The 11051-nt window shown below is 36.9% G+C and overlaps 2 protein-coding genes and 1 long non-coding RNA gene across 4 annotated transcripts in view; 2 read left to right on the plus strand and 1 right to left on the minus strand.

The window, feature by feature from the left end:
- LOC147831455 (uncharacterized) overlaps nucleotides 1-11051 on the plus strand; it is a 787032-nt gene that overhangs the window by 387557 nt on the left and 388424 nt on the right. The gene's annotated exons all lie outside the window — the stretch shown is intronic.
- The window catches only part of gpr35.2 (G protein-coupled receptor 35, tandem duplicate 2), a 15801-nt gene continuing 6410 nt past the window's right edge, over nucleotides 1661-11051 (minus strand). For both annotated transcript variants that reach the window (XM_087303692.1, XM_087303691.1), the window contains exons 2-3: nucleotides 10911-11001; nucleotides 1661-2749 (exon numbers count right to left, since the gene is read on the minus strand). In XM_087303692.1, the coding sequence (XP_087159818.1) occupies nucleotides 1784-2740 (957 nt within the window). In that variant the 5' untranslated portion in view covers nucleotides 2741-2749; nucleotides 10911-11001 and the 3' untranslated portion in view covers nucleotides 1661-1783. The remainder of the gene's footprint in view (nucleotides 2750-10910; nucleotides 11002-11051) is intronic.
- Nucleotides 3774-8146, plus strand: LOC147838334 (uncharacterized). The gene is made up of 3 exons (XM_087303379.1): nucleotides 3774-4992; nucleotides 5651-5841; nucleotides 6285-8146. The coding sequence occupies exons 1-3, from the start codon at nucleotides 3851-3853 to the stop codon at nucleotides 7631-7633; spliced, it is 2682 nt and encodes an 893-aa protein (XP_087159505.1). The 5' UTR covers nucleotides 3774-3850; the 3' UTR covers nucleotides 7634-8146.

Consider the following 11051-nt stretch of genomic DNA (forward strand, 5'->3'; position numbering starts at 1 on the left):
GTCCATCCATCCATCCATCCATTTGTCTATCCATCTGTCTATCTATCTATCTGCCTGTCCGTCCGTCCATCTTTTCATATTTTTGACATTAGATGCAACAACTTGACCAATTTTACAAATCAACTTTATTACAATTCAAAATTATTTCAGAAATTCACTGTTTTTACATTTTTAACTGCATCACAGCAGTCGCTGCGTATATTTACACCAATACTCCGATTTTAATATGATTAAGACAATGCTCTGATTAAGAGTCGAGCTTGTAAACAGCAATTTATGATGACCTTAAACTGACTAAAGTCTTAAACAAACTGCACACGTCTTAATTCCATTTCTGTGAAGTGTTTTATTTTAGCCACATTATTGAGGCGTAGTACAGACATGAAAAAGACATGATTAAAGAACTTTAATCAAACTATTAACTTTTTGTAGAATTCTTTGCTACATTTTGTAGAGGTGGCCTGTTGCTTGAGAATTTGTATCCATCGTCATCTTTGTTCACACATAGGGCCCTATCATACAACTGACGCAATATTGTGCAAGACGTATTTGGTGTGATTTGTTGCTATTTTCAGACCAGCGCAACAGTAATTTTCATGTTTCGCACCACGTTGTTTATATGGCAAACACATTTGCGCTACTTTGTGGACTCATGGGTGTGCAGGTCTGAAAAGGAGGTGTGTTAAGGCGCATTGTTGGCGCGTTGCTGCTTGCTTATTTCATGTTGCCGCGATTTTAAAGAACGAAACAGAGGCTGTGGTGGGAAGAAACCCGGAAGTATAGGATCAGCAAACATTGCAACAACATGCTGTGGACTATTAAAATCATTCAGTTGAGTTTGATTTAAACAATTAAAAGCATATTAGGCATCAAACAACATCACAATCTCTTTAAGAGTGATACACTTAAGTGTCCTATAGGCTTCAGTTCATGGCACCAGGTAAACACCGGGAGGACGCTTCTCTGCTTCAGCCTATTTAACCCGGTGAGTGAAAAAACACTGCAGTCATCTGTAGCACACCTTTGTGTTGTCTGTAATAGTGTTGTCCCGGTACTGAAGTTCTAAAAACGTCCATTTCCCGCTAACATTTAAGCGCCGCTGAGCACGCTCTTAAACAGCGCTGATTTGCCATAGTGTTCACCAGTGCTCAACAGAAATGACTGTGATTGGCTGTGGAGGTGATCAGTTCACCGCTGTTCACAGATTGCAAACACAGATACACAGACAGTGGATATAGCCATATTAGCGCGCAAAATATCAGTCTGCTTTTGTGCGCGATAACATTTTGCAAGCTTTTATCAGATACTTGAAGGCGATGAAACGTTCAATGCTTAGCGCGGCAATGGTAAAAATGTAACATACGGGTTAATGTAATAAACTGAGACCAGCTCGTAGCACAGCTCTTTTGTTGGTTTGGTCCCAGAATCTGCAAGAGAGTGTTTTCATAGATGGACATGATTCAAATGAGGAGAAATTAACTGCAGTTGAACTTAAAAACGAAATGCCCAAAATTACATTTGACATAACGAAAACTAACTGTTGTTGTGTGAACTCTGAAGGAAACTATCGTCAAATGCTGTAATGACAATCACGTGTATATATATATATATATATATATATATATATATATATATATATATATGTGTGTGTGTGTGTGTGTGTGTGTGTGTATATATATATATATATATATATATATATAGTAACTTGTCAAATGAAAACTTTCAAGAAGCAACTTAATCATATTATTGTCTTATTCATGTGTAAACGTATGCGTAAACATTGTCACTGCGAGCTTCTCGTGCTGCTATAATGGCACTTATATCCCTCATGTGTTTTCTGACGGCAGCACCGTATCGTCCACGATGTTCTTGTTGCAAAGTAATAAGTGACACAATCGAGTGCGCAATTCATGCTAGAAACACAGATGGCGGCATGAACGAAATTATGCGACCAAATCTGTGCGTCGCAGCTGTATTTGTGCGCCTGAGTGATGTACTTGAGCAGGAAGCCGAAATGAACGGGAAAGAAACACACAACGAAAACGCACAAATTCGCCACCATTATAAAAATGCACTGCATTTTTTCCGCGCGCGAGCCGATGTCCAGCTGCTTCCTAAGCGTGAATATAACTCTGATTGAGCAGAACGTCATGATTAGAAACGGCGAAATAAACCCGACGACATTCAGCACGAGAATAAACGTCAATGGTAATTCCTCTTTTTTATTCTTCTGGAAGCATTTAATTGTACTGTTATGCTTGGGATCGTCCACACGATGGAAAGCTACGCTAAGCGAGCACGTGACCAGCCATATTAGTGCGCAAACCACCAATGCTTTTCTGCGCGAAAAAATTTCGCGAGCTTTCAGCGGATACTTGATGGCGATGAAACGCACGATGCTTATCGCAGTTATGGTGAAAATGCTTACGTACATGTTGACGTAATGAACCGAGACTAGCACATAGCACAGCTCTTTGTTGGTTTGGTCCCAGAATCTGGAAACGAGTGTGTTTTCGTAGATAGACATTATTCGTATGGGGAGGATGACGAGCATCACGCAGTCCGCCACCGCCATGTTGCTGATGTAGATGTTCATGTCGGTCCAGGCACTTCTCGTACGCCGGCAGAACATTATTATAACATAAATATTCGCCGGGACGCCGAAGATAAAGGTGGGAATCTGTACGGCAAGCTGGAAGTTCTGGATGCCAGCGGTGATGCTGAGCGAGCAGTTCGACATCTTCAGTTCCTGCGGAATTAAAAACAAACGAAACAAAACGTTATAAAAAATTAATAAAAGTCAAAACTAGCGCCGAATGCTGACGTTAATTGAACTATGTACTATAACATGTAAAACGAGCACATAAAAGAAACATGTGAGCATGATTAGCCATATTAGCACGCAAACTATCAATGCTTTTCTGCGCGATACAATTTCATGAGCTTTCATCGGATACTTGAAAGGCAATGGTAAAAATGCTAACATACAGGTTGATGAAATAAACCGAGACCAGCACGTAGCACAGCTCATTGTTGGTTTGGTCCCAGAATCTGGAAACGAGTGTGTTTTTGTAGATGGACATGATTCAAATGAGGAGAAATTAACTGCAGTTAAGCTTAAAAACTTAAAAACGAAATGCCCAAAATCACATTTGACATGACATAAAAACTAACTGTTGTTGTGTGAAACGCTGAAGGAAACTATCGTCGAATGCTGTATACATATATATATAGTCAGAATTATTAGCCTCCCTAAATTATTCGACCCCCCCTTTTTATAATAAAAATTTTAATAACAATAATAAAAAATCAAATAAAAATTATTAGTATTGAAGTGTGTAATTCCTCAGTAAAAGAATGTTTTTTATAATGTAATGTTATTTTGATGTTTTTACGATATATATATATATATATATATATATATATATATATATATATATATATATATATATCAGGGATTAAAGTTCTCCGTCGTTACGACGGATTTCCGTCAATTGGAGCGAGTCATTGACGGATTTCCGTCAATTACAGTGTTCCGCTTGTTCTTAATTTTTTTTCATGCTCTTTTCCTAATTTTAATGCTGTAAATATAGGCATTTCTCAAATAGTGTAATAAATGTCTTAATTTTAGTTTGAATAGGTCTTAAATTAAGAAAAGAAGTGTATTCAGCCTGCTGAGGAGGAAAAAAATTTTGTGATCAAAGCCTGGAGTGGAGCAAATGCACGTTCCTCTCTCCACTCTAAGCGTTTTAGCATCACTCCGCTATGGATCCACTCCGGGTTTTGGTATAGTTTCAGAGAAGTACATGTCAGGCTACGGCTGAGGTAAGTTATTTATATTTAAGATAGCATGGACCCATTTATAATGCAGGAAGGCTCCGATGTTTCGGAGATCGAAAAAAGTGTAAAAAATAAATGGAGATGGGCTTGGCTTAGCGAAATTGGGGAGAATGGCAAGCCTTTTAGTTCGTGGGCAAAAAAAATTAAACAACCAGGTACGTGTCTTTGCACAGTATGCCACAGGAAACTTCAATATGGCAGTAATGGCAAAAAAGTGCTAGCTCGCCATCAGTCAGAAGCCAGTCACAATGCCGCCGTTCGTGCTCTACAGTACACTTGCTCCCTGCCTGGTGCGACAAGTACCACAACGGAGATTCATGCATCTATGGCCGACCGTGTGTGCGATGTAAAAGTGCGCGTATGTTCTTTCATAGCGGAGCATGACCTGTCGTTCACAATCTCACAACCGCTAGTTAATTTGATGCAGTCAGTTGTCAAAGACAAGAGTGCACTTTCAAGATTGTCAATGTCTAATGCACATGCCTCCTACTTGTGCACACATGGTATTGCTGCTTATTGGAAGTCCGAATTGTCATCTAAGCTGAAAACGAAGATGTTCTCATTAAATGTAGATGAGGCAACAGATGGAAACATGGACAGGATTCTGAATGTTCTTGTTCGGTACTATGATGAAGATGTGGGAAAAGTGGCAACCCAGCATCTAGCCTCGAGGAAACTGAATATCGCAGATGCCTTATCAATCACAAACACATTGACAGATATTCTCCAGTCATATAGCCTGAACTGGAATCAGGTTGTTGGTATACTGTTGGATAACTGCAGTGTGATGAGAGGGAAAAAGTCTGGAGTAGAGACACTAGTCAGAAGAGAAAATCCATCACTGCTGGATGTCAGCGGAGACACTGTCCATATGGTCTCGAATGCAGCCAAGGCCCTTTTAAATACTTTCCAGGGATTTGTGGAACAATTTTGCTCTGATGTATACTATGACATTGAAAAATCACCCAAACAGAAAGAAATTTTTTCTGAGTTCCAGTCCTTACTTCATTTGGAGAATAAGAGCCTAATACGTCCCATCAGCAGCAGGTTCCTGCAAATGTTAGATGTGTGCAACAGAATACGGGACCTTATGGATCCATTGACCGTGCACTTCTACAGCGTCCTGTCTTCTCATGATCAACACAAACACAGGTACTTCTATTTTTGTATCATCTTATTTCTGTACTAGTAGGCTTTTTTTGGATCTTTAATAAAACACACACACGCACAGGTCTATGGTGATATCTTTGTGGGGCCCTTCCATAGGCATAATGTATTTTTTACTGTTTAAACTGTATATTCTATCCCCTTCCCCTTTTATTTCCCACGTGGGGCCCACAAAAAGGGCCCCACAACATCAAAAATCCCCGGTATTACTATCCATGAGGGGACATTTGGTCCTAAAAAAGTAATATAAATAAACACACACACACACACACACACACACATATATATATATACACACTCACTTTTTTGTTATTAATAATATTTAAAGATGCAGACATTTACTGGATTTTTTTACATAACAAATCTAAACCAAGGGGTGGCGATGCCTCAGTGATCAATCAGGTTATGTATATAAAGTTATAGATACAGTGACTCAAAGGGTTAAATATGTTAGAACAGTGAAGCTCAGCTTTATTCCAGATGCTATCAAATTATTAAATAATCTTTATATAGAAAAAAGGATGAGTCTTGACCTGTAAACTCAAAAATTATGTCATGACTGTTGAAGTATTGGCAATTAGAAATAGCATTGTCTATTTTTTCTCCTTAATCCTTATTTGTATATTATAATTTTGTGATGCAGATGGCTCCTTAACCAGCTTCTTGATAAGCATGCAGTTACATCTGATGAGAAGGCCAGGATAATATGTCTGCAACAGCAAATAGCAAAATCTGCGAGGATAGGAAGTGATGTCAACAAAAAACGAAAGACACGCATCTGTATGCTTTTTTCCGAGTTCGACAAGCTCACAACCATTATTGATTTGTATCGAGGTATGTTCACTTTTTATTCACTTTAAGTGTTAAGAAAAGTACAGAGATTTCTTATTTATTGAAATCCCTTTATTGCTATATTTATTATATGCTTATTTTTCTTGGAATCCTTGAATGGAATCTGAGTTAACTATAAATAGTTTTTAGATCACTGTTAATCAGATCACTTTGGTTAATACTACTACTACTAATAATAAACTATTTATACAGCAGTTTTCAAAAACAAAGTTACGGACTTATTAACCAGATTTAAAACATGTCAGGACTGATGTAATTTAAACTAGACAATTGAATAATACAAATGGAAATAACAAATCTAGAAAATAATATTAAAGGGTTGTAATGTTCTAAGAAGAGTATGTTACATTGCTATGAATGTGATAATTAATCAATGAATAAAATATACAGACCCATTTCTAATCTGGTTCTATTGTGATTTTTAGGTGTACTTCCAACTTTCCAGGTGTTCCTGAAGAAGTTGCAACATGAAAAGCCCATGATTCATGTGCTGCATGCTGAAATGCTACTGCTGGTTAGGGAACTTCTCTCCAAATTTATGAAGCCTAAAACTATCCCTTTGAGTGCAAATGGCTTGTTGAAGCTTAATGTTCACCAGAGAGACCTGCAGTACACTGACAAAAGGTTGTCTGTGGGAAGATTCAGCTTCTTTGCCTTAAACAAGGCTAGAGTGGAAAAGAAGCCCTGGGTGCAGAAGCTCTACAGTTCTCTCAGAGAAGGCTACATAAAGGCAGCAACATTCCTCCTGAAAAACCTGCCCCTCAACAACATCATCATTACCTCTTTATCTGCGTTGACACCATCATTGATTCTCCACGAATCAGTCCAAGGTGCATTCAACACCTTGGCCAAGGCCTTGCCAAATGCTGTGAAGTCAGAAGAGTTGGGTCAACTGGATGAAGAGGTTCGAGCCTACCAGATTAATACAGATCTAGGAGCACAGGCCAAATGCTTTGAGGAGAACAATGCACGAATCGATGTTGACTGGTGGAGTAAGATTTTTGCCATGAAGATGACAGGAGGAGGAACGAGGTTCCCCATCTTAGGGAAGTTGGTAAAGGCTCTTCTGTCATTGTTCACTGGCCCTCTTGTAGAAGGATCATTTAACATGATGGATGATATAATTGAGAAAGACAGGGTTAGGCTGAACATTGAGACTTATGAAGGTTTAGCCATTCTCAAGTCCAACATGAAGGTAATGGGCAAAACTGCATCTAAAATGCAAATTACCCCTGCATTAAGGAGATTTTGCCTGTCTTCTTATGAGACATACCAAAATCATCTGAAGAAAAAGAAGGTGAACCTTGACAATCAAAAGGAAAGGAAACTGAGGGAAGCTGTGAAGGTTCTCTCAGAAGTTAGGGTTAGAAAAGTAAAGAAAGGTTCCACCTCTTATGTTTGTGCTAAAGCCCCCACCTCTTCCACCCTGGGAGTTAAACGAATAGCTGCTGCTACAGCCTCCACCTCCTCCACTGCTGGAGTTAAAGGTAAATCTGCTGCTACAGCCTCCACCTCCTCCACTGCTGAAGTTAAAGGTAAATCTGCTGCTACAGCCTCCACCTCCTCCACTGCTGGAGTTAAAGGTAAATCTGCTGCTACAGCCTCCACCTCCTCCACTGCTGGAGTTAAAGGTAAATCTGCTGCTACAGCCTCCACCTCCTCCACCTCTCCTGGAGCCACTCCTGCACATGTAGCTAGTCAAACACTAAAACGGGTTTCAGGTGTAGCCAAGCTTCAGGAATATGGTTTTACAGCCAAAAAGCAGAAAAAGTGAAAAGCACTCTAGAGGCATTTGGACAAGAAAAGCACTTTTTGGAATTTAGTGGTGGTGCTGTTACTTTTTTTTTGCTGTTAATTATTAATAGTTTCACAAAACATTGTTTGGTGTTATAAGATACATAAAACATGCACTGAAAATACACTTTTTGAAAAAGCACTTTTTGGAATTTAATGGTGATGCTATTACTTTTTTTCTGTTCATTATTAGGAGTTTCACAAAACATTGTTTGGTGTTATAAGATACATAAAACATGCACTGAAAATACACTTTTTGAAAAAGCACTTTTTGGAATTTAATGGTGATGCTATTACTTTTTTTCTGTTCATTATTAGGAGTTTCACAAAACATTGTTTGGTGTTATAAGATACATAAAACATGCACTGAAAAAAACACTTTTTGAAAAAGCTCTATTTTGAATTTAATGGTGGTGCTATTACTTTTTTTCTGTTAATATGAGTTTCACCAAACATTTGGTGTTATAAGATAAATAAAAACATGCACTGAAAAGATGTGTGGTAGATGGTTGATTATTTGTCAAGTTATATATTTTTCAAAGATAGCTTTTAAAATATGCAAACTGGCAACATTAAAGCGGTTTAATCTCCCCTTAAAACGCTATTGGTCTCGGCTATTTAAATAAAATTTTGGTTTTAGGAATATGGCTTGGCCTGAAAAAAGTTCAGTCACAAGAATTTTTTTCACTTTAATCCCTGATATATATATATATATATATATATATATATATATATATATATATATATATATAGTATTTTTGTTGTAAAAAAATTTACAAGTAATTTTTCCATAGTTAAAAATTAGGGATGCATCGAATACTTGGCCACCGAAAGATTTTAAAACCACAATGCTGAAACAACATGTTGTGACGCAAACAGAAAGTGCGGCCTGCATGTGCTTGTCTAAAGCAGCATGTGTGCGGTGTGTCTATTCCATCTATTCAGATCCTCAGTTCTTGATCCACGATATAAAGATCATTATTTAAATGTCGAAATAAAGCAGCGCAGACGAAATGATCTAGACCACGATGGATGTGGAGAAGCCGCAGGAGACTGGTGCTTTCAGAGTTAAAGCAGTGTGTGGCCAGCGCGTAGGGATATATATATATATATACTATTTATTTTTACTTTTCATCTACACTTTTCATCTACATCTGCTGTTTCCTTAACCTGCAACTCTTCATTTTACTAATTATATAGTAAACTCTCAGAGGACTATCGTCTGTGATATGACATTTTGTTTTTGATTGTCAGGATGATGTAGGCTTATAGCTATAACATTTATACAATATAGTTATGATATTTATACACGATCACACTAGTGTGCAGCTTAAGCAGGACTAATACTGAAATTGTTTGAAATTTGGTTTTATAATTTTATTATTAATAGTTTAAGTTCATTTGATTGACTATAAAAATCTGTGGATATTATCAATGCATTTATATTAGCTTTAATATTCATTTATGCAAGTGCAATGCCTTCATTATAAGGTTAGTACAGAGTCGTCATAGCCATAAATGCAATGGTACTAATAACTGTCATCATTTATTTTGGTGTTTCGGTTTCCGGCCTTGGTTTCCTCTTTTTTGGTTTTCGGTTTTGGCCAAGAATTTTCATTTCGGTGCATTGCTTTAAATATTTTTGTTATCACTCTACAATGGTGTAACAGTGGGAAAATGTTAATGAAATGTTTTTTTCAGAAGATATAATTTTATACCACATGCACATCATTTTAAAAAGGTTACCGGTTCAAGTCCCGGCTGGGTCAGTTAGCATTTCTATGTGGAGTTTGCATGTTCTTCCTGTGTTTGCGTGGGTTTACTCCGGTTTCCCCCACAGAACAAAGACATGCGCTATTGGTGAATTGAATAAGCTAAATTAGCTGTTGTATATGACTGTGCATTGATGTTTGGATGTTTCCCATTACTGGGTTGCAGCTGAAAGCAGGCACGTGCACACATAGGGCTCAACCTGTGCAGCAACCCTTTTAGTCTTGCATAGAAAGTGCCCTTCCAAAATGAATTAAAGTGCCCCATGGACCCCCTCCCTACTTTTCGTGCGCGATTAAACTCCCCTCGCCCTCCCCCTGCCTTATCCCCCACCCCCGCTATTGATTTACACGCACGACTATAAAACTATAATTTACTTATGTTTAGTACAGCATGTTATTTGCAGTAAATAACTGAACTCAACTATTCTGCCTCATAGGATTCATTGACAGTTTTATTGATCACTATAATGTGATTGACTTGGATTTAAGTTGCTTCGATTTAAAAATAAAAATTGTAAAAAATAGCTTAGTTGTAGCTAAGCTTCTTTTGCCGTGTAGCTTTTAGCTAAGCTTGCTACATTTCCCAGGGTGTAGCTTTAGTGTAGTAAAGCTACATTTTAAGTAGAGTAGCTAATAGCTTAGCTCACTACATTTGTCAAGTAGCTTGCCCAACACTGTGTGTGTGTATATAAATATATATGTATATATATATATATATATATATATATATATATATTTATGTAAAACATCAATTTATATGAGAATACAATGTTGATTAACAATATACACTACTAGTCAAAGTTTTTTTTTTCTTGTTTTAAATCTTTTCTGCTCTCCAAGCCTGCATTTAGTTAAATAAAGTTTGACAAAAACAATTTGGAATCTATTTACTATTTAAAGGAAAACGTCATTTATTGTGGTGAATTCAAAGTTGACTTTTTAGCATTTTTTAAAAGAAAAATTCTAATACCTTTAGCATAAAAAAAATCCTGAAATCAATGAGCTTTAACAAATATTAATAATAATGAACATTAGAGCTGCAGGATATAGGAAAAATCGAACACTGCAGTATTTTGTTTTGCTGCGATATACAGTTCAAGTCCGCTAGAATAAAAGCAGTTTTTATTTTTTTTAATAACCATTTTAGTGTCTTGAAAAATATCTAGTCTAATATTATTTACTATCATCATGGGAAAGATAAAACAAAGAAGTTATTAGAAATGAGTTATAAAAACTATTATGTTTAGAAATGTGTTGAAAAAAATCCGTTAAACAGAGAACTGGGAAACAAAATAAACTGGGGGCTAATAATTCAGGGGGGTTAATAACTCTGACTTCAACTGTATATATATGCACACACACACACACACACACACACACACACACACACACACACACATATATATATATATATATATATATATATATATATATATATATATATATAGCGCCTATTCATAACCTTAGAATAAAAAGCTGTTTTACCTTATTCGGAGGTAGATCATGAATATTAATGAGCTCTGCTCTGACGCTTGGCACAGTTCATGTCCCTGATATTCACACAGTGTCATGTACTCTGAAAAACACATAAAATATAGACTTGTGAATAAAATATACCTTAAATTA

The sequence above is a fragment of the Danio rerio genome, chromosome 22 (genome assembly GCF_052040795.2).
Source record: "Danio rerio strain M-AB ecotype USA chromosome 22, GRCz13ab, whole genome shotgun sequence".
Lineage (NCBI taxonomy): Eukaryota > Metazoa > Chordata > Actinopteri > Cypriniformes > Danionidae > Danio > Danio rerio.

Coding starts and splice junctions, on each gene's coding strand:
- LOC147838334 (XM_087303379.1), top strand. CDS start 3,851: ATGGACCCATTTATAATGCAGGAAGGCTCCGATGTTTCGGAGATCGAA. Junction 4,993..5,650: donor CATGATCAACACAAACACAG/GTACTTCTATTT, acceptor TTTGTGATGCAG/ATGGCTCCTTAACCAGCTTC. Junction 5,842..6,284: donor CATTATTGATTTGTATCGAG/GTATGTTCACTT, acceptor TGTGATTTTTAG/GTGTACTTCCAACTTTCCAG.